General features: G+C 33.9%; 1 protein-coding gene across 2 annotated transcripts; it reads right to left on the bottom strand.

The window, feature by feature from the left end:
- Window positions 1-19,786: 19,786 nt before the first annotated feature.
- Window positions 19,787-22,544, bottom strand: LOC148789321 (uncharacterized). Of its 2 annotated transcripts, XM_088885395.1 has the most exons (6): window positions 22,420-22,544; window positions 20,935-21,237; window positions 20,762-20,860; window positions 20,437-20,697; window positions 20,253-20,354; window positions 19,787-20,169 (listed from the first exon to the last, which is right to left on the bottom strand). In XM_088885395.1, the coding sequence occupies exons 2-4, from the start codon at window positions 21,058-21,060 to the stop codon at window positions 20,503-20,505; spliced, it is 420 nt and encodes a 139-aa protein (XP_088741521.1). In that variant the 5' UTR covers window positions 21,061-21,237; window positions 22,420-22,544; the 3' UTR covers window positions 19,787-20,169; window positions 20,253-20,354; window positions 20,437-20,502. The 2 variants fall into 2 exon arrangements, with proteins under 2 accessions (XP_088741521.1, XP_088741520.1); XM_088885394.1 differs by having other exon boundaries at window positions 20,253-20,697.
- Between the last annotated feature and the right edge of the window lie 2,084 nt (window positions 22,545-24,628).

Below are 24,628 nucleotides of genomic sequence, written 5' to 3'. Positions count from 1 at the left end.
ACCAGGATCACCGGACTTCAGAGACGAGGCTCTGATACCACTGTAGAATGGTAACCTCGTATTTCAGAGAACCCTATTCAACTATTACAGAAATAGTGGAGTACGAAACTCTTTAATACAACTAATATTGCAGATAATTAATGAATGAACAAATCGTAAATAAAATAACAGATTTATGAATGGTGGCTCAGGAAATCAGATCCTACAAACTCGGTCACTAAAGACTCAACGACTCACAAAGGTTCAGACCACGGCTGCACCACCACCAAGATCCCACGGAAACCTCAAGATCACTCAGATCTTTTATCAATATTAACGTCACAGAAACCCAGATAGAGAAACCAGTTCACTCAGAACACGTTTTGGCTTAGTATATTTCTGATTCAACTGATGTCCTTCAACCGAAGGGGAGATCCCCTTTTTATAGGAGTAGGGGATCAAAGAAAGATAAGCCTCGAGAACTTTCATTGATTTAGTCAGAGAAGACTTCCATTTCTATGAGAAAACAAACAGAATAAGAAGTTTAAGGAAAGAGGAGAGATTAGAAATAGTCAACCGTCGGATTTTGGTGGGTGGGCCTCTTAAGTGGGCTTTTTTAATTTGTAGTCTTTTTGGACCATAGAAATATAACATGCTCCACCTTGGACCAAAAACTCAAAGTCAAAGGTCCGGAGCTTTTTATGTGTGGATCTGGTTTTTTATCATTGCAATGTCGTCCTCTATGCGTACCCGCAACAACAAAAGACTAACAATTCCAACAGTAGTCAGTCGGGAACAAGATTTCGAATTTTCAGACACATACAAAACTTTTCAGTAGGCAGACATTTAGCACCTATATTGGCTGGATTATCATCAGTTTTGATTTTCTCAAGTTTTATAAGTTCTTTACTAACAATATCACGGATAAAATGATATCTAACATCTATATGCTTGATCCTATCATGAAACACAGGATTTTTGCAAATTGTATAGATGACTCTTTAATAGAACCAATTTCTTTAATCACACCTTCCAATCATATAGCCTCTTTAAAGGCTTCAGTGTTAGCTATGTATTCGGCTTCAGTTGTGGATAATGCAACTATATTTTGTAATTGAGATTTCCAACTAATGCATGAACCACATAAAGAAAATATGTAAGATGTAGTAGACTTTCTACTATCCCTATCGTTAGCATAATTCGAATCCATATAGCCAATTAAATGAATGTTATCAGAGAATTTAGAGAAAGTAATAACGATATCAATAGAACCACGAAGGTATCTAAGGAGCCATTCAGGGCCTCCCAATGTGGAGGGCCTGGATTAGACATATACCTACTGAGATAACTGATGGCATAAGCAATATCGGGTTGGGAACAAACCATAAGAAACATTATGGACCCAATAACATTCGAATAGGGAACTTTGCTCATTTTCTCTTTTTCAAATTCGTTTTTAGGACATTGATCCCTGCATAATTGGAAGTGAACAGCAAGAGGGACAAAAACAAGTTGGCTATTTTCCATAGATTTTTTTTTCAAGATAGACAAAATATAAGTCCTTTGATTTAGAAGAATTTTTTATTCTTTTCTATCTCTAGTAATATCCATTCCAAGGACCTTTTCGCATCACCACGAATTTTCATTTCAAAAGTTTTACACAAATCCTTTTGCAAATCATCAATCAATTTAAGATTAGGACGAGAGATAAGCATATCATCCACATATAGCACCAAGAAAATAGGTCACTCATCAATATACTTAAAGTAAAGACAATGATCATATTCACTTCTTTTGAAGTTAAGAGAAAGTATAAAAAGATCAATCTTTTTATTCCATTGTCGGGGGGACTGTTTTAAACCGTAAAGGGATTTTTTCAAAAGGCACACACAGTCCGATTTTGTTTTATCAATGAAGCTAAAGGGTTGATGCATATAAATATTTTCATCCAACTCCCCATGAAGAAATGCAGTTTTCACATCCATTTGTTTTAACTCCCTATTAAAGTGAGCAATAAGAGCAAGTATAATGCGAACAGTAGTGTATTTCACAACGGGAGAAAAAATTTCATTGTAGTCGATACTCTCTTTTTGTGTTAATCCTTTAGGTACTAACCTAGCTTTGTATTTTAGGGATTCTCTTGTTTATCCACTTACAATCTACTAGAGAACATTCAGAGGGTTTTACTACCAGAATTCATGTTTTATTATCTCTAAGGTATTTCATTTCTTCCTCCATGGCACTAAGCAAATTTTTCGATTTTATGGCTTCTTCTATGCTCGAAGGTTCAGGAATTTCAGTGTTTAGAGCAACTTGATAATCTCTAAGTTTTAAAGACATCCTAGTTTGTCTCCTACTTCTATCTCTAGCTAATTGGTAGTCATCAAGGTTTGTTTCTATGTTTGTATTTTTCGGGTATTCTAAGTGTTGTTCTTCTAAGTGTTCAGGATTTTGTGCTTCTATCTCCCACCCCCTCCCCCCCTCATGGTTATCCTCTATGCTATCCTCCACCTTATTAAAAGTGGTGTCGTTTTGGGCTGTATCTGATGTTTGAAGGCAAGGCATCTCATTTTCATTGAATATGATATCTCTACTTATTAACACCTTAAAACCCAGCTGGTTTCGTAGCCACAGCCTATACCCTTTGACCCCCTCGGATAACCAATAAACACACATTTCACAGATCGAGGTTCTAACTTATCAGAATTTTGGTGCACAAAAGCATAATATTAGAAAACATATAAGGCAGAAACATCAGGTTGTTTACCATACCATACAGTATCAGGAAACTTACCAAGCAAAGGTACAGATGGAGATAGATTAATCACATCTACAGCAGTCAAGAGGGCTTCACCCTAAAAAGATTTTTGTAAACCAAAACTTACTAAAAGACACCTTTTCTAGAAGAGTGCAATTCATCCATTCGGCCACGCCGTTTTGCTGTGGGGTGTAGGGGTTGGTTTTATGTCTCTTTATGCTAAACTTTTCACACAAATCAGAAAAATTTAGGTTACAAAATTCAAGACTGTTATCGGTCCTAAGATATTTGAGCTTTCTACCGGTTTGGTTTTCCACCAAAATTTTTCATTTATCAAATCTTTCAAAAACTTCGGATTTGTGTTTTAATAAGAAGACAAACACTTTTCTTGAAAAACTTTTCTTGAAAAATTGTCAACAGTAGACAAGAAATAATGATTACCACCTGGGTGGGTTCCTTAGAGGGACCCCAAACATCAACATGCACATAGTCAACAATGCAGGATGACATGGAGGGATTTGGAGAAGGTTTAGCAGGAAAGTGAACACGATGTTGTTTACCTAACACACAGTCATCACAGAATTTCAAATCATCAAGTTTATCATGTAGGATTCCTTCTCTTTTTAAAAACACAAGTCCTTTTTGACTAATGTGACCAAAACATTTATGCCATAACGATGTCTTATCACATTCATTCGCAGTCGCAGCAAAAGAATCATTGGTCACAGAACATAAGTAAAAATTTCTCTTCTTTTCATCCTTAAAAACGAGCATGAAACCTTTCATAATTTTCATTTGCCCCTTTTCCCATCTTCCCTCTAAACCCTCTTCCTCAAGTGCAACACAAGATATGAGATTATGACTAAGATCAAGCACATATCGAATATTTTTCAAAATCAGTTTATAACCATTGTTAAAATTAAGAGAAATGTCACCAAAACCCATTATCTCACATCGCTTTTCATTTTTCATAGAAACAAAACCACAATTTTCATTTTTGAAATTAGAAAAAATTTCTTTAAAAGGGCTCATATGAAACGTGCAACCAGAAATCAAGTAACCACTCATGTTTGTTCACAGAAAGCACAGAGTTCATTTCACATACCACAAAGACTTCACCATTTTCTTCCGATACATTATTAGCATGTTCTCTTTCATTGGTTTGTCTTTTTCTATTATTTCTTTTACGCTTTCTACAATATTTTATGCAATGACTCTTTAAACGACAATTATAGCAGTGTCGTTCTCTAGTCTTGTCATCTCTATAGTGATTACCTCTAGGTCTAGGTTTACTCCTCCTAGAACTCCTGTTTTTACTCTTGCTCCTATCATTAGACCTAGATCCAGAATTTCTAAACTTAGACCTACCTCTTACAATGTTAACCTCATGTTGGTTTTGTGTTGATTTATTAGTCCTTAGGTCCATTTCCTTGCTTTTTAGACCATTAACAATCATTTATAGATTAACACTATCCCTACCATATTTTATAGCAGCCTTGACATTAGAATAGGAATCAAGAATAGCATTCAATAAGACAATAGGACAATATTCATCAATGTTTTTATCTCCTGTCAATTTAATGTCTTGTATCAGTTTAGTGAGATCATCTAAGTTATCTTCTATGTTTTTAGACAAGTCCAATTTATACCTAAAGAACTTTTCAAGCAAAAAGAGTTTACTAGGCAAAAAGGTTTCTGTTATATAAATCTTCTAATTTTTCCCGGAGTTCTTTAGCAAAGTTTTGTTACCAACTTTTCTAAGCACAGTATCAGACAAATTCAGTATAATCGAAGAATATGCATACTCATTATTTTCCAATATTTTTTCATCCGAAATAGTATCAGAATACTTGTCATCTATGGCCTTGAAAACCTTTTGTTGGATCAAAATTTCTTTCATTTTCTGTTGCCAAATCGAAAAATCACTTTTTCCATTGAAAGATTGAAGATTATAATCGAGCATTTAAAAAATTTTGAGAAATCAGTTTTTAACAGAAAATATGAATTTTTAAAGAGAAATATAGAACATTGATTTTTGGCACGATTTCTTGATAACAAAATTCACAGAAAAATGGAGAAACAAATTTCAACAGTGAATGTTTTGATAGTAATATCACTAAGGTTTTGACATAGAAAATCACAGTTTTCAATTATGCAACAACCAATTTGCAGATGAAAACAAAATGTATCAAGGATGATATTTCAAGTCACGCAAATAGAGGTATGTGGATTTCAATCACCAAAACAAGGTTATTTTATCAATGAATATCACAATTCACATATCACTCAAATACCAACAATTGTATGGAATATTAGAAATATTTAAATCACACAGATTGCAATATCTCAGATATATTTAAAAAAATTTAGCGGATTGAAGAGAATAAATTACCCGGATTTCAAAAACGAACAAATTGTAGAAACAGATATCAGAGATATAATAGTCGAACAAATGCAGAAACAAGTATCACAGAGATATAATAACAATAGATATCAAAATATCAATAGACCGAGGCTTCCAGCCTAAGTCCCGACCAAATACCCGACGTCCTCAGGGGACCGGCCAAGTGGGAGTTTAGGGGAATTTACCGCGGCTAAATAATAACAGTAATATGACAAAAAAAAAATTGCAGAAATAAAATAGGAGGGGTTTAGAAAACATTAACACCACCAGGATCACCGGACTTCAGAGACGAGGCTCTGATACCACTGTAGAATGGTAACCTCGTATTTTAGAGAACCCTATTCAACTATTACAGAAATAGTGGAGTACGAAACTCTTTAATACAACTAATATTGCAGATAATTAATGAATGAACAAATCGTAAATAAAATAACAGATTTATGAATGGTGGCTCAGGAAACCAGATCCTACGAACTCGGTCACGAAGACTCAACGACTCACAAAGGTTCAGACCACGGCTGCACCACCACCAAGATCCCACGGAAACCTCAAGATCACACAGATCTTTTATCAGTATTAACATCACAGAGACCCAAACAGAGAAATCGGTTCACTCATAACACTTTTTGGCTTAGTATATTTCTGATTCAACTAATGTCCTTCAACCGAAGGGGAGATCCCCTTTTTATAGGAGTAGGGGATCGAAGAAAGATAAGCCTCAAGGACTTTCATTGATTTGGTCAGAGAAGACTTCCATTTCTGTGGGGGAACAAACAAAATCAGAAGTTTAAGGGAAGAGGAGAGATTAGAAATAGTCAACCGTCGGATTTTGGTGGGTGGGCCTCCTAAGTGGGCTTTTTTAATTTGGAGTCTTTTTGGACCATAGAAATATAATATATTCAATGGGGAAAATGCAAGCAACCCCCTTGTAATATCGCTAATGAGCAAATTATCCCGTTATGAAAAAGAACAAATAGCAATTTACCTCCATGTATTTTTAAAAATATAACAACTTACTCGCCTATGGTTTTTAAAATAAAGCAACTTACCTCCCTGTATAAAGAGGTAAATTGCTTCATTTTAAAAAGTAAAGTAGGATAAATTGCTATATTTTTTTCATAGAATGGTAATTTACTTATTTTCAATATCACATGAGGTAAATTGCTATTCACCCGATATTCAATTCTTACCATCTTTATTAATTTAATTTATATCTAGCATTGTGGTTTTGTGGATAACAATTTTCTTTCTAAATACACGTAATGGCTACAACCACGATCTATATATAGTCACAAGGTTTGTTAAAAAGGCTAGCCAAATAAATGGACTTAATAGTTTTCTGCCAAAAACTTATAATAGGATCCACTTCACCAAATATAATGCAACTTCTAAAAAGGTTATAAATGCATGGATGGAGATTGCCTATTTTTAAAGTCGTTACATCATTGCGACTATCATTTGATGATTAAATAAAAAACGTGTTTCATTGATTGCTCAATTATGTAGCCCTTTTTCATCGGGCAATCCCTTGGCACCAAATCATAATCTAACAAGAGCGTGTGACGATATGGATTTTAACAAATAAATCCAAGCTGAAAATTTATATCTAGACAGTAGTTTGATATTAATTTCCCATACAAAATACAATTTGATCCGTCAAAAGATCATTTTCTATTTTTATTCATTAGTTTTCTTAGGATGCTACGAAGTTAATTATTTTTATTGCATTCAAGTCTGAAGTCTTGCATAAAAGATCATTAAGCTTTGAAGCACATAAACAAGCCATCTGTACTTACAGTTTCAATAACAGTTGCAGAAAAATTGCATTTTTGGTCCAACGGGCACTAGAAGAATTATAACAATTAATTATGGTTAATAATAAATAGCCGTAGTAAATAGTTATACACCACAACCACACATTAATTGTTGGTCGTGGTTTTTACAAGGGTGGGCTATAACTAAAAACCATAGCAAATGTTTTCACCATGATTCTTGGCTGTACGTGGCAAATAATTTTTTCATGATGAAAAATTTAATTTCTTTGCTTTGATTTTATTTAACTATAGTTAATAGTAATTATTTACCATGATTTTAACTAGAACTATTAATATTGTAGCCGACAATAATTTTTTCCAGTGGGGATAAGGAAATTTAAACTTTTAATCCAGACATTTTACTTTTTTCTCACTTTTAGTCCCAACAGCCATTTTTTTACCGAAAAATAATGGTTATGTATAGGACACATGATTTTTTCATTTACTTATTTATTTTTTATGAAAGTTGAACTATGGAATTAAATATGTCCAAAAATCCAATTTTGAGACCATTATTTAATCCGCGTACGTATAGCGAATCACGGAAAATATTAATCCCTATCATATGCAGTTTTGCTGTCTCAATGAGATCGTAGGAGCTGGCAAATTGAAAATTACAATCTTCATTGGAGGGATAATTAAAGCTCTAAGTTAGAAATCACGTTTTATGAAGACGCCTCTATTAGTATATTAGTAATTTTTTCGTTATTAATTAAAATTTATGGTATAATTACACTCTCTCTTCCTGAAATTTAGTGTAATTATATGTAAACTTCCTGTAGTTTGAAAAATTACATCTAGCACCTCTATGGTTTACTTCTGTCTCACAAATAAGTCTCTCCATTAGTCAAAATTTACTCAATTTCGCTGATATTAACAAAAAAAAAAAGAATCTACACTAACCAGTGATTGACTTATTACTGGTTTATTGAAGGTCAACTAAATCTTCATATTATCAAAATACCCTTATATGTCTTCGCATGTTAATGCATATGACGATGTATACCTTCACCGTCATAAGGGTGATTTAGTCCGAAAAAATTATTTCACGTGCAATAAGTCAATAAATCAGTCAATCGAGGGTAAATTTCAATTTTCATTCAATTTTTTCATTAATATCAGCATGCTCTAGTAAATTTTAACTAACGGAGGAATTTTTTGTTAGATGAAAGTAAACTCTAGGGGTGCTAGACGTAATTTTCCAAATCACAATAAGTCTACGTGTAAATATACCAAATCTTAAGAAAAGAGAGTGTAATTATCTCTTAATTTTTTGTTTCTTGATCAGCTAGGAGTTAGCTCGTAGTAATTAGGTAGGTTAAGTCATAGCAAATAGGTTAGATGATATGAGTTAAGTGGTTTAGTCCAACTACCTTATTTAAAGCACGAGTACTGTATAGCTTCTAACCAATTAATATAGGTTTTAATGGGGCTTAGTGAATGTGTTTCGCACAAAAAAAGGTTTGAATGGGGCTTAGCTTCAAACCAATTATTAAAAGTTAATGTGTTTCGCACAAAAAAAATCTTAGATATAAAAAAAAACGTCTAGAAAATATAGTTAGAAAATAGGGAAAAGTATTATTTTAATCCGCTAAGTATGCCTAATTTTAATTTTAGTCCGATAACTATGTCCATTTTTGTTTAGATCCAACAACTTACAAAATTGCTTACTTTTAATCATCTGACAGATTTTCGGACATTTTTATCCCTATGCAACTTTTAAAAGGCAGTTTTAGTTCATATGCACTCATAGGGGTAAAATTGTCCGAAAATCTGTCAGATGACTAAAAGTAAGATTTATTTCGTAAGTTACCGGACCTAAACAAAAATGGACATAATTATCGGACTAAAATTAAAATTAGGCATATTTAGCGGACTAAAATAATACTTTTTCCTAGAAAATATCTTAAATAAATCTTTTAGATTGCTCAAAGTTTATGACCAAGCTGTTAATCTTAACCACGAATTCACGTTCAAGACCGTTGTACCAACTAGTATAAATAGGCTTGTAGGATGTGGATTAAGAGTAAACTTTGCAATACAAACTACTAACTATCCATTTTCAAGTTCACTTAGCTTTCATGCTCTTTTTTTGTTGATCTAGCCAACACCTTCCGATCTAATCTTGTGCTCCAAATCTCAAACTAATATTTTTTCAATCACCATTAATCTCCTTTTCTAAAATAAAATACTAATAGTGGTATCAGAACCACGTCCGATTATATACTGGGCATGTACACTTATTTTTAAACACTTTCTCATCACACTAATTTTATTGTTCAATCACCATGTCCTCATTAGCCAATCGAATTTAGTCCCCGTTTTCTCCGGCCAAAATTATGATTATTGGACCATTAAAATGAAAACTTATTTGCAATCTAAAAATTTATGGGAGATAGTAGAAAAAGGGGTTACTCTCCCGGAAGATAGTTCCATTTCATCATCTGCCGAGAAAGGTAAATTGGAGAATAAGATGTGTAAAGGATTCAGAGGCTTTACACTGAATCCATACAACAGTGGTAGATCATATTTTTCCAAATAGTGTTGCTACATCGACAAAAGAAGAATGGAGCATTTTGCAGAAGGAATATCAAGACAGTGCCAAGGTTCGTATTGTTAAACTTCAAACTCTTAGAAGAGATTTTGAAAATATGAAAATGAAGGATTATGAGACTATTGATGAATGTTATACAAAACTACGTGAATTGGTGAATCAATTAAAAGCCTATGGGGAGGATATACCAAAAAAAAGGGTCGTAGAGAAACTGCACATAAGCGTCAATGAAAAGTATGAGCCAATAGTAACAACTATTGAAGAAACAAAAGATAGCACTACGTGTAATTATGGCTCAAATGCAAATACTGCCCCGTATCTATAGGGTAGTGACGAAACAAGGACCGTATAAACACGATCACAATTTATGCCCTGTATCTATCAAATTGTGCGCGATTTATACCCTTTGGCCAGATTATGACCAACTTGCCCTTCTAGGGGAGCATGCTCAAGAATATGCATTAGAATGCAAAATAATTAAAAATAGACTAAACTGCTCATTTTAAAGTTGTTGAGGGGTAAAATTATCTAAATTTTGTTCAGGTTTGGAAGGAGGGCAGGAATTGCCTCATTTTTTAAAGCTAGGGGGCATATTTTGTCAGGGTCTAAATTGTAGTCCTTAAAATGCTACCCCCCTTTAGTTACGGGTCAGTCTTTGCAATTTACCCGTGTAATTATCATAGAGTTAGTTCGATCACTTGAGGCATACGAAAAAAGGTGAAGTAGGCGAGAAGGAAATTCATCTAAAAATGCTTTTAGTCTAAATTAAATATTAGGTCCCAAATTCTAATAGAAAAGAAGGAAGTCTTAAAAGTACAATGGGAGACAAGAAGAAGCAGAATAAAGGAAAATATATGCTATGTTGTATTTGCCACAAAGCAAATCATCTTGAGAAGGAACTTTACTTCCCTGGGAAACCACAATGCTGAAATTGCAAGAGGTTTGGACACGTCGAAAAAGATCGCAGGCGTAAAGGGAAATCATCTAGCTAACTGCATAGAAGAGAATCATAGTAGTTATCAATTATTCTACATATGAAACTCAGTAGCTGAAACAACGAATGCTACTTGGTATATTGATAGTGCCGCTAGCAAGCATATAACATATAACAAAGGAGCTTTTCAGAAAGTAGGCGAGTCATTCAAGACAAACGTCAAATTGGGAGATAACCACATTGTGAAGGTCGAAGGAAAAGGATTTGTCGATATGGATGCTACTTGGTATACTGATAGTGCCTCTAGCAACCATATGGCATACAACAAAGAAGCTTTTCAGAAATTGGATGAGTCATTCAAGACAAACACCAAACTCAGGGATAACCACATTGTGAAGGTCGAAGGAAAAGGATCTGTCGCTATCAACACAAGAAAAGGTACACGCGCCATTAATGGTGTTATGTACATCCCTAACATTGGAAAAAATTTGTTCAGTGTTGACCAGATGATGGAGAAGGGATACACTGTACACTTTGGAGGAGATTCTTGCACTATTTATGAAAACAATGATAAAAATCTATATTTGGTAAAATAAGAATGAAGGAGCACGGATGCTTTCAAATACAACTTCAATATTTGGCAGCACAGCTATGAAAACACAAGAGGATCAGTCATGTCTACGGCATAGGAGGCTCAGTCACTTCAACTTCCAAGGCTTAAAAATACTACATCAAAAGAAGATGACGACAGACTTACCACAAATCCAAGCTGTGGAGGGAGCTTGTGAAGCCTACAAGGGAAACAACGCAAGAAGCCATTACCTTCCGAAACATCCTATAGAGCTAAAGCAACTTTGGAAATCTTTCATACTAACATCTGTAGACCAATGAGCAAAAAACAGATGTTTCATCCTATTCATTGATGACTACTCATGAATGACATAGGTTTACTTCATGCGAGAAAAGTCCGAAGTTTTTAAAATTTTCAAGAAGTTCAAAAATCTAGTGGAGAATCAAAGTGGTTGAAACATAAAAGTCCTTATAAGTGATCGAGAAAAAGAATATAACAATTCAAAAATTGACAAGTTCTATGAAGAAGAGGGTATAGAACCTCAAACAATTTTCAGTTATAATTCTCAACAAATGGACTCTCAAAAAGAAAGAACAAAACAATCATGGAGATGGCAAGATCGATACTGCAGGAGAAGCACTTGCCAAGAGCTTTTTGGGCAGAAGCAGCCTACACTGTAGTCTATCTGCTCAACAGGTGTCCCACTAAGGCTGTTCAAAACATGACTCCAATAGAAGCATGGAGCGACAAGAATCCTTCAGCTAAACATCTTATAGTATTTGGCAATATCTGCTATGTACATATTCCAACAGAGAAAAGACACAAGCTGGAGGAGAAAACAGAAAAAGGGATCTTCTTCTGCTACAACACACAGTCATAAGGCTATAGAATCTACAACCTAAAAACCAAAAAACCAATCATTAGCAGAGATGTTGAGTTCGACGAATATGCTATGCGGAACTGGGATGAACAAAAAGTAGAAAGACAAACTGTAATTATTCTTAAAGTGACACCTCCAGAACAACAACAGTAAGAAGGCATAGAGTAAGCACAGATGTAGAGGAGGAACCAACAAGCACCAGGATCACCCAAAAGGCCACCATGATCAGAAGAGACTGAGGAAGAAACTCCGCAAGAAAGATAAAGCTTTTAAGCAATATATATGAAACATGCAAACTTCATCATGGAGGAACTAGAGAATTTTGAGGCCGCGGCAAAACATAAAGTATGGGTCCAAGAAATAGAAGAGGAAATCAAGATGATAAAAAAGAATAAGATATGGGAGCTTACAGACAAGCCGAAAAACAAAGAAGTAATAGGAATAAAGTGGATCTACAAGACGAAGTTGAATGCTGATGGATCAACACAGAAAGCACAAGGCTCGACTCGTAGCAAAAGGATATTCTCAACTGCCAGATATTGATTGTATTGAAACTTTTGCTCCAGTAGCTCGTTTAGATACCATAAGAGCTTTTGTTGCAATAGCGAAAAATAAGAAGTTCAAAGTATATCAAATGGACGTAAAGTTTGCATTTCTAAATGGTTATATCAACAAAGACGTTTTGGACTAATTGGGCATACGGATGCCGAGATATCGTATCCGGAATATAAGCGTAGTCTTCTTAATCTGGTGCATTATTGAATCAGGCCATGTGATTTTAAATCAAATCGACAAATGTGATCAAATGGGCATAGTCTTATATATATTTAAGTTTGGTTTGAATTCGATGTACGGATTATAAGATGTCGTATTTGAAAATATAAATTTTGAAATTTAAACACAAATTTTAATGGATTTTTACACGGCGTTCGAAATTAACATAATTGAACGACTTTTGGTACTAAACCTGGAACTGTCGATCAAAAATTGGACTTTCCTAAAATTTTTATATTTTTCCGCTAAACGAATATATTAGACTGGTTTGTGGAACGACTTTATATTGGCCATTATAAGTTTTCAATTTCCCTCCACATTTTGAGCCGACACCAAAATAGATCGCCAAATATTGTAAATTTTGGAATTGCTCTTTCAACTCATTTTTAAAATGTTGGCTTTTCCAAATGTTAATTTTTACTTTTTTTAAAAAAACTTATTCATATAATATTATAAACTTAAATATTTCACAAAATATTTGATAATTGGAATGGCTATTTGAATGGCTTTTGAACCGTTCAAGTGTATTACGTTTTGTAACGGCTTTATATTCGATTGTTGGAACGAAAGTTCTATTTTTTTAGTGGTCATTACAACCACAGTAAATCTGTAGTGGGAAGAAATTTGTACCAGTGTTTGGAATGGCTATAGCAAATTATATATTTGGAACGGCCTTTTGCCAAGTTTTGGAATGGTGAGCTTTCACAGAAAGAGAAGCTGTTTTAAATTTTTATAGCAATTCTAAAAGTCGTTGCAAATTGTAACGGTTTTGTAACGGCTTTACAAATATAATTGTGTAGGAACGTCCTCTGTAACTATTTTGCCATTCCAAATGTACAAAATTCTTCTGGCAAAAAATATGACGTCAGCAAATATTTTTGGTTCCAAAGTTGTTAAAAAGGTCGTTCATATAAGGCTGTTCCAAAAGAAATGTTACAAACCCAGGATTTCTCTGTAGTGAATAGTGTAGTGCACAGCGGAAACATTGAAGGCAGCATAAGTTGCAGAGTTCAAAAGGAATGAAAATGAGAGAAAATTGATAGCAGAAATTTGTGTTATTTCTTGAGTTTCAGTTGTACAGAGTTAATAAGGAAGAAGACCCCTTCTTCCTTTTATAAACAGCAATCTAAACTGCCTTCCAACTAACTCGTGCTTCACTTATAAAAATGCGTTATATGAGCAAAGGCGACTTATTGTAACGGCTAAAGAAAAACGTGCTTCATAACTAAAAGAAAAGCACTAAAAATTTAAACACAACTGAAGCTCCTTTCTCCTTCCTCTATTGTTGCTCTGTTCAGCAGCAGCAGCTTGCAATTAAAAGATCAGCAATATCAACCATCTTTAACACTCCCTTCTCAAGTTGAATTCTCTAAAATGTTCATCAAATTCAATTTGGATAATAGATACATAAACTTGGGACCTGTTAAGACTTTAGTAAAAAGATCTGCTGGTTGTTCCTTTGAAGAAATATGCTTAGGGAGAATGAAGCCCTCTTTGTATTTGTCCCAGAATAAATGACAATCAATCTCAATGTGCTTAATCCTCTCATGGAAGACTGGATTAGCAGTGATGTATAGAGCTGCCTGATTGTCACAGAAAAATGGAATTGGGGTCTGTATGTTGATTTTCAAGTCATTAAGCAAACTATGAATCCATATAAGCTCACAGGTTGTAGAGGCCATGCTCCTGTACTCGGCTTCTGCAGTGGACCCTGAAATAGTAGTTTGTTTCTTGGTTTTCCATGATATCAAGCTTCCTCCTAAGAATACACAATAACCAGTTAAAGATCTCCTTGTTTCTTTACAAGTAGCCCAATCTGCATCACAATATGCTTCAAGGTTGAAGTTGTTGTTGGAATTGAAGTGTATTCCTCTGTAGATTGTCCCTTCAAATATCTCACTAAGTGAAGTCCAGCATTCCAGTGTTCTTGACAAGGAAATTGCATGAATTGGCTCAACTGCTGAGTAGCATAGCAAATATCAGGCCTTGTAAAGCCAAGATACAGCAACCTACCTAGCTGGCCTTCTATAAAGTTCAGCATTGCTCAATTGTTCTCCTGCAGTAGCTTGAAGTTGCAGGCCAGCTGGTAAAGGGGTATTTATGGCCGTGCTGTGTGTTAAGCCTGTATCAGCTATAATATCCCTCACATACTTGCTTTGGGTGATGATCATTCCTTGTTCTGACTTGCCAATCTCTAAACCAAGAAAAAATCTGGCCTTTCCCAGATTCTTAATAGTGAACAGGTTATGCCGTTTGGTTTTAAAGTCATTTATAGTGTGTTCACAAGGCCCTGCAATAAGGACATCATCCACATATACAATGAGGCAAAAGAAACCAGTATTTGTAAGGATAGTAAACAAGCAATGATCAGCTTTAGATTGTATGAAACCAATCTTTTCTAATTATTTTGTAAACTCTAAATTCCATTGCCTAGAGGCTTGCTTAAGGCCATATAAGGATTTCTTTAATTTACACACATGTCCATTAGGGACATTGTATCCTTCAGGAGGTTTCATCTATATATCTTCATCTATAAAACCATGTAAGAAAGCATTATTGATATCCAATTGATGCATAAACCAATGTTGTTTACAGACAACAGCATGGAATATTCTAATAGTAACAGCCTTAGCAACAGGAGAGAAGTTGTCATTATAATCAATTCCTTCAATCTGATTATAACCCTTTGCAACAAGTCTAGCCTTACATCTATCCACACTACCATCAGGTTTTAGTTTCAGTTTGTATACCCATTTACTGCCTATAGCTTTCTTTCCTTCAGGTAATTTTGTAACATCCCAGGTATTGTTATCTTCCAAAGCTTGTATTTCTAAGTTCATAGCTTCCATCCATTCCTTTTTCTTTACTGCCTCATTATAATTCCTTGGTTCACTAGGTAAATTCATAATAGCACACATACAAGTATTCATGTCATTCTGTAATTTAACAGCAAGTATATCATTATCTTCTTTCTTACAGATACAAACATAATCTTGCAACCTAGAAGGCTTAATAATTTGTCTTCTTGATCTTCTCAAATCTATATTTTCTGATATTTGTTTTTGTCTTTGTTCTTCATTATCAAGGACATTATCTTCTATAATTTCAGCATCAGGTTCTACATTAGAGATTTGATTATATTGATCATCTATAATATGAGTAGCAAGTTCATTATAAGTCTGAGTAACAACAGAATTAATGGGATCAGTATGTTCATCAGCATAAGGAAAAATGGTTTCTTTGAAAACTACATCTCTAGATATGATAATGGTTTTCTTATCTATATCATATACTTTATATCCCTTCTGATTGTGGGCATATCCTAGAAATATACATTTAACAACTCTAGTGTCAAACTTAGATTTATGAGGCAAGATGTTGGTAGCAAAACATAAACAACTAAAAGTTCTAAAATAAGAATAATCTACTGTCTTCTTCATATGAACCTCATAGGGAGTTTTCCCCTTAAGAACAGGTATAGGAATTCTATTTATAATGTAGGTGGATCTTAGTATAGCCTGTGACCAAAACATTCTAGGTAAATTAGCTTGGAACATAACGGACCTAGCAACTTGCAATAAGTGTTTGTGTTTTCTTTCAACAATGCCTTTTTGTTGTGGTGTTTAAGTACAAGTAGTTTGGTGAATAATTCCTTCTTCTTTAAAGAATTTTTGGCATTGTTCATTTAAAAATTTCAATCCATTATCAGTTCTTATTTTCTTGATCTTCTTATCAAATTGTGTCCATATCATTTTATGAAATTCTTTCAACAGGTTAAAAGTCTGTGATTTTTGTTGCATCAGAAAAATCCAAGTACATCTACTAAAATCATCAACAACAGTTAACATATAAGTGCAATTGGAAAGGGAGTATTCATTGTAAGGCCCCCACAAATCAACATGAATCAATTCAAAACATGAGGAAGTATAAAAGCTGCTAGAGGCAAAAGGCAATCTTTGTTGTTTTGCCTGTGGACAGATTTCACAGGTAGAGTTATTGTTTTGATTTTTATGAATAAGACCTGTATTGATCAATACATCATGTGAAAGGTGTCCTAGTCTCTTATGCCATGTTTGAGGTTCTATTCTAGAAGCTATGAAACCAGTGTTTCTAAAATCAGTAAGAGCTTCTTCTATGAATCTTTTGTCAAATGATTCATTCTTGATGACATAGAGGTTTCCTATTAAGAAAGCTATTCCAATGACTTGTTTAGTCTTGTGGTCCTGCATAACACAGTGGGATTTAGAAAATTCAAATCTTATTGAAGAGCAATTGCATAATTTACTGACAGAAAGTAAGTTGAATTTCAAATCAGGAACATGTAGAGTGTTCTTCAAAACTAATTTGTCACTAAGTCTAATATTTCCAGAGTGTTTGATCAAATGTTTACTGCCATTAGCTAGATGTATATAAGTGTTTCTAGCATGTGTTTCAGTAATATCAAAAAGGGAATGGTTATTGCACATGTGGGTTGTTGCCCCACTATCAACAATCCATAAATCAGATTCTCTGAAATTTAAAAGATTGTGTTCAAAACTTTTACCTAAGAATTCATACCTATCCGGATGCATTGCTCCTGTGCCTTGAGATTTTAACTCTTCAAAGAGCTTCTGAAATTCTGTTCTTATTAGGTTGGACATAGTTTTTCCATCAGCAATGTTGTTGGCCTTTTCAATTTCAGTATTCATGGAAACAACTGATCTGCTGGGAATGGCAAGATTATTCTTCTTTTGTTCTTGGAGAGGTTTGTACCAATCTGGATAGCCAAGAATCTCAAAACACCCTTCTTTCAAGTGCCCAGTTTTCCCACAATGTTTGCAGATTTAGGATCTTTTGTCCACTGGAAGTCTTCTTTTCTGAAAATTTCTTGGACCTTCTTGTTTCTTGAAGGCTTGCATTGCCATGTTATGAGTCGTTTGTGGCTGTCTAAAGTTGACTTCCCTCTGTTTTTCTACATTCAAGACCACGGAGTAAGCTTTGTTAATATCTGGCCGTGGTTCCATTTCTAGAATCTGACTCCTCACACTGTCATACCCCTCATTCAATCCCATAAGGAATTGAATGAGCTGGTCTTTTTCTTTAACATTTGCAGTCTCCTTTGAGGCTCCACAGGTACAGCTTGGTATGGGAGTGATGCAGGCCAATTCGTCCCATAGCTTCATAAGTTTATTGAAGTAAGCTGATAAAGACATTGTGCCTTGAATGGTTGCACCTAATTCTTTCTTGAGTTAGTATTCCATTGGCTCATTGCTCTGGCCAAATCTGTTTTCGAGTTCCTTCCATAGTGCCCTTGAAGTATTCGTGTACATAAAGCATTCTGATATTTCCCTTTTGATGGAATTTAGAATCCATGAGGCCACCATGGAGTCTGTTCTTATCCACTGCTCAAATTCTTTTACATTCTTCTCTGGTTTCTAGCTTTCTCCATTGATAAAGAAGAGTTTCATCTTTGCTGTCAAAGCCAATTTTATGGAATGACTCCATGACAGAAAATTGGTTCCATCAAATAAATTTGTCACTAGACTAATCCCTGGGTTATCTCCTGGTTGCAGCTTCAAGACTTCTGGATTTCTGCCATTCTTGAAGACAATTCTGATTCTTGGTTTCAAGAAGTTTGATGATGTATTCTGTTTGGCGAGGAGATATCAGAGTCCATCAGTTGATGGCTCTGATAACATGTAGAAATGTGCACAGCAGAAACATTGAAAGCAGCATAAGTTGCAGAGTTCAAAAGGAATGAAAATGAGAGAAAATTGATAGCAGAAATTTGTGTTATTTCTTGAGTTTCAGTTGTACAGAGTTAATAAGGAAGAAGACCCCTTCTTCCTTTTATAAACAACAATCTAAACTGCCTTCCAACTAACTCGTGCTTCACTTATAAAAACGCATTACATGAGCAGAGGCGACTTATTGTAACGGCTAAAGAAAAACGTGCTTCATAACTAAAAGAAAAGCGCTAAAAATTAAAACACGACTGAAGCTCCTTTCTCCTTCCTCTATTCTTGCTCTATTCAGCAGCAGCAGCTCGCAATTAAAAGATCAGCAACATCAACCATCTTCAACAAATAGTTATTGCATTAACAAAAAAAACATATCATATACATATCTATGTACGACTAGCATGAATAGACATATATATTATTTTTATTCAAAAGTTTAGATAATAATTCGTCATTTTTTTTAATTTTTGTAAAAAGGATTATCTATAAAATGTTTATTTGGAGTTAAGCTAATGTAACTATTTATTAAAGTATTCCAAAAATATCTAAATACAAAATGTGTCCCAAAAACAACAACTTATTTAATTCTAACCATATCATGTTCTTTGTAGTTATTTTTACCATAGAAAATATTATTATGTCAAACATTCTAATATCACTACAAAAAAATCATTTTATTGAAACAGCTTTTGTAATAGTCTTTTTATTAATTTGTAATGATTTTTTTAATTTGTAACAACTTTTTAAACGAACTGTCTTACCACGGCTAAATGACGCGTTACAAACTATTTGTAACGGCTTACAAAAAGCCATTGCAATTTATAACTGTCTTTATATCCGCCATTGTAGGCTGCTACAATCCTAGTGACACGGAAAAAATGAATTTGGAACTACTTTTGTAGCAGTTCGATTGAATTTGATTTAATTATTTTTCTAATGGCTTTTGTAACACATTTAGGTATGGTTGTACTCGACATTTGGAATGATTTTTGTAATACTCTTTGAAATGATTCTGAATTATATTATATCTATTTTTTCCACTGCATTTGTAACTGCTTTTCTCACAGATTTTATAGCGATTTTTTAAACGGTCACGTTTCAAATTGATAATTATTTTTGGCATAGTCTTTGTAACGGCCTGATAATTTTATCTGCTCTTGATGTATTAAAAAAGTCGTTACAAATTCAGTTACAAAATTATTATTTATTTAATATATTTTTTAATATTCATTTTATTTAATTTTATTAAATATAATTTAATATTTATTTTTATAAATTTAACTAAATGAATTTATATACAAAACCCACAATATAACAAAAAATTAATAATTTAATTAAAAAAATAAAAATGTTATTACAAAACTGTATTTTTACAAAATACAAAAAAAGTAATCCTAATCTATATTATTATACCCGGCAGTCGCGTGTTCGTCGTCGTCGCGATTGGGTGCTGGGGGATCAGTTGGAGGCTCAGGCGCTAGATGATCGGGCCAGTTGGGACCGATGCTTCTGATGTAACACTGAGGGCCAACACTTAATCATCTAGGTCAGGGCTCTGCGGCTATGGTGACGAGGCCAATGGAGCAGTCGGACGACTAGCCTGTGATGGTCCAGGAACTGCGTAGTGGGCCTCGGAGTGAGACCAAATACTCGGCCCCTCTTCCAGTCGACCGCTACTGACATCTAACCTGCTGTGCGTTCAGGGCCATGGAGCTTTAAGACGACAATGGAGGCTCTTTATTGTTGCTCTGGCGTTCCTCCATTATCCTCAAGAACATCTCCTACGAACATGTTAAATAATTAGATTAAGGAAAAGAATTTAAAATTAAAAGAATAAATTATGTAAATTTTTTTAATTCCTTACAGTGACCTCCTCCGCCCTCGGGCCGCTCCACTGGCCGTCCTCTTTCTTCTTGTTGACTTTCTTGAACAGCTTCATCTAAGTGATGGGACGTTCTAGTTGTGTCTCCAATTCAAAAATTAATTTAAAAAATATTTAAAAATATAAAAAATTAAATGAAATTACTAATATACGTTAAAATACTTACTATCTTTCGTTTGTGCCCCAGCGGTACACAGTTGCAGTTGTTTTCGGGTTGGCTGCTCGATTGGCTTTATTTTTTACTGACTGTGCCTGGATTTCTGGGCTCGACCAGAACCCCAAGAGCTTGCGCCAGATCTCCTCGCCAGCCACAATGGCTGGGCCAACTAATTTTGGGCGTCAGCGAACCGTTTCCACAGGAACTTCCCTCTTGCGACTTGACAAGTTTGAACATCAACTCGTCGTTGCAGTCCCACCAGTATGACATCTGCAAATTTGACAAATTAAAAACAAATATAAATATTAATTAAAATTAAAAATATTATTATTACCTTCAGTTTTTTGAATGGGATCTGTGATATGTTGGCCCAAGAATGCAGATAATGCCCTTTAACTATAGCCTTGATTGCATGTGAAAATCTAGGTCGGACCTGAAAATAATAATTAAATATTAAAATCAATTTGGAAAAAGTTATAAAATAAATGAATAAATTCTTCTACGTACCTTGTATCCCGAAGGCTGATGTAATGCCTCTGGGCCACTAGGGGTAGTAGAGGTTGGTGGTGGTGGTGCATCCCATGGTCCGGCCAGGACCTTTGAACTGCTGGCCCCCGTCGTATCTGACCCCATTGCGGGGGAGTCTGCAGGTATTAACGGGGCCTTGGACACTCCCTACGAGGATGAGGCGGCTGGAGGTGTATTCGCTGGTTTATCCCAGGGAGGGCTGCGAGGGCCACGGTCATAGGTGCGACCATAGCCCGAGCCACAACCTCGTCATAGGGATGGCAGAGCACCGATTGTCATTATCTACATTTGAAAAAATTATTAGCATTAAAATCACGTAATTTTATTTTATTATTGATTAAATTATTTTTTTATAAAATTCATACTATTAAAGTCCAAATTTATCCTAAATTTTGCATTAAGGTCCTAATTTTTTCCTTAAAACATTTATAAGAAATTCATTAAATATCATTTTTTTCCCTTAAAATTGGCATTCATTATATAAGGACCATTAATTAATTTCCTAAAATTGCATTTAATTAGATAAAGATTCAAATATTTCCTACTAATTGCATTTAAGTAAATTTTGTCTAAAATTACATTAGGGTCCAAATTTTTTTTCCAAAAATGCATAATATACCTTTAAATTGCAATTACGTCCAACTTTTGTGTAAAATTACATTAACGTTCAATTTTTTTCCATCTAATACAAATTCTCCTAGAAATTGCATATAGGTCCAAATTTTGCCTAATATTACATTAATGACCAATTGTTTTTTCTAAAATGCATAATTTTCCGTAGTATTGTATTTAGATCCAAATTTTGCATAAAATTACATTAATGTCCAAATTTCGCCTAAAATTACATTAAGGTCGAATTTTTTCCTAAAAGTTTCATTAAGGTCGAAACTTATGCTAGATTTTTATTATGTTACGTTTTTCCCAACAAATTGCAATAAGGTCCATATTTTCCTAAAATTATCGAAATTACAGAAATTACAAAAATTTCAAAAGAAATTCAGAAATTATGAAAAATTTCGAATTTTTTTTTAAATTATAGAAAATAAAAAATTTCATAAATTATGGAAAAAAATTTGAACTTTTTTAAAATTATAGAAAATGAAAAAAAAATTCAGAAATTATGAAAAATTTCAGAAAGAAATTCAAAAAAAATTCTGAAATAATGGAAAAATTTTTATTTTGTTTTTTAAAATTAAAAAAAGAAAAAATTCAGAAATATAAAAAAAAATTAATTGTAGAAATTGAAAATTTTCAGAAATTTACAATAATTAAAAAAGAATTCAGATTTTTTTTAAAATTACAGAAATGAATTTTTTTTAACTTGCTTTTGTAAAATTTCACAAAATTTAAAAATTACAGAATTACACAACAATTATACAAATATTTAAAAAATTACATAATAATTATATAAATTTTAAAATAAATCAAAGAAAAATAAATACATAAAATTACGGGGGGACTTACCTTGTGATAGGGGCGGCTGACGACGGCGATGGGGGTGAGGGGAAGGGAAGAGAGAGATAGAGAGAATGAGAAGTAGGGAGAGAGAGAGAGGGAGGGGTAGTGGAGGGGGGGTGGCGACCTGAGAGAGTAAGAGAGAAATAGGGAAGAGAAGAGAAACTAAGAAAAAAATTTTACAAGTGTTGTATATATATAATTTTGAAACGGCCATAGTCGTTCCCAAAATCGTACCAAATAGAGTTACAACAATTGAAAAGTCATTACAAAAGTCACTACAAATTATACAGTGTATGGTAATCATTTCAAAAGTCGTTACAAAATGTAGTACAAAATACGGAGACGACGTCGATAAAATCCGTTACAAAGAGTGGTACAAATAATAATTATTTTCATTGAATTTTTTTTAAAAAAACACCATTTTCGACGATTCAATGCTGTAGAAATGTATCATTGTAGCAAAACAATATAATTGAAATACACTAAACAAACAAAATTTTTATTTGACATTGATATATGTACGCAGTATGCAATAAATTTGTATATTCATAAATATTAGTATTACATTGATGTAACTATTATCTTACAGTGTCGAACTACATGGGTTAGTCGGACCGTCAAAATTAAGATCAAATTGTTAGATATGATCACACTTATAGAAGAATTCATTCGACCAAGTTGTAGCCTTATTGGGTAGACGGATTTCGATATATCATTTCTGAAATGTAATATTAATCATTCAAAGTGGTGTATTTCTAAATCAAGCCATGTGATTTAATATCATACCGTCTGATATAGTATAATGGATACATACTTGTATATATTTAAATTTGGGATAAATCGGGTGCCAGGATGTAAAGATATCGTATTTTTCAATCTAAAATTTTAAGATGACTCATTTTTTGTAACTGCTTTTGTAACAGCTGGTACAACTTATCTTTGTAATAGCCAATCAAAATCAAAATTCTCATCTCTTCTTTTTTTATTTTCATTTCAAAAATTTTAGTTTGTAACGGCCTTTAGCATTTTGGCCTTTACAAAGTTTCATTTCCTGCCTGGCGCCAAAAGTTGGCTGACTTACATTGTAATGGTCTTTGCAATAATTTCTGAATTAAATTGGCCATTCCAAAATAAATTCTTTTTATAATTTTTATTTATTTTACAACATTGCAAAATAAAAATATTTTATTAAAAAAAATATACATTATGTAGCCTCGTATGCATCCTCGTCAGTCTCGTAGTCTTTGAAGCTGTCCTCATCATCCTCTTCATCTTCATTATCAATTTACCAGCTTGAGTCCACGAAGTATCTGCACCCTACTGATGTGCAATCAAAAGATCGACTACAATTTGAAAATCATTGGGATCACGTAGATCGTACGACTGATTGTCCATAGCAACTTTAGAGACTGGTATGACTTACTCCGGCTGATATGCCATCTCACTCCACTTGGACTCATCGATAACTCTCTGAGCCTTGTTTTTTCAAATAGACATCTAATCTGCTTTGTCCCTCTTCATACTTGGGTACTCAGCGTAGTACACTTATACTGCTTGTTGTGAAAGTATGAATGACTTATCCTTTTGGTACATCTTTTTGAACTTTACATCAATGAGGTGACAGTGTGGGTTACCTTCATGCCTCTTACTAAATCGACACAGCGAAACTTGAACAGAACGATGTGCAAGTTCGGAATAAGTGGGTATGTCAATTGAATGATCTCTTTGATGATTCCATAGAAGTCATTATCCTCGTTTGTATACGATGAACTTTTGACACACCCCACAATTCATGGTTGACTTGCTGACGTTGTGATGTTTTGTGTGGAAGTTGTACCCGTTCACAACATAACAAGGGGCCGACGTTAATTTTGCACTTTGACTCGAATAATGACACTTCAGGAGCTCATTGTCTGTGTAGTTCAACTCGGGATGTACCTACCCGTTCGTATATTAATCAGATTTTTGAATTTGGACATAACGTACTTTTAAAAATTAGAAAAAAATCTATTAACTTACACGTTGTTTGAACGAATCCTTGAACTCAGTCGATACAAGTCGATCAACAATTGGGTCGGCAGAATGTGGTGCTGGTACAGTTTGTTCACGTATGATTTATACATATATTAATCAGATAAATTATATGTGTATATAAATACATGAATACACTAATTAACATATATGTATATTGAAAATAACAACTTACTCATAATAT

The sequence above is a fragment of the Sesamum indicum genome, linkage group LG1 (genome assembly GCF_026168435.1).
Source record: "Sesamum indicum cultivar Baizhima isolate 11 linkage group LG1, ASM2616843v1, whole genome shotgun sequence".
In the NCBI taxonomy this organism is placed as follows: domain Eukaryota; kingdom Viridiplantae; phylum Streptophyta; class Magnoliopsida; order Lamiales; family Pedaliaceae; genus Sesamum; species Sesamum indicum.
The sequence above is the reverse complement of the archived record's forward strand: the minus strand, read 5'-3'. Positions and strand labels throughout refer to the sequence as shown.

Coding starts and splice junctions, on each gene's coding strand:
- LOC148789321 (XM_088885394.1), bottom strand. CDS start 21,060: ATGGGGTCAGATACGACGGGGGCCAGCAGTTCAAAGGTCCTGGCCGGA. Junction 20,861..20,934: donor ATCAGCCTTCGGGATACAAG/GTACGTAGAAGA, acceptor TATTATTTTCAG/GTCCGACCTAGATTTTCACA. Junction 20,698..20,761: donor TCCCATTCAAAAAACTGAAG/GTAATAATAATA, acceptor TCAAATTTGCAG/ATGTCATACTGGTGGGACTG.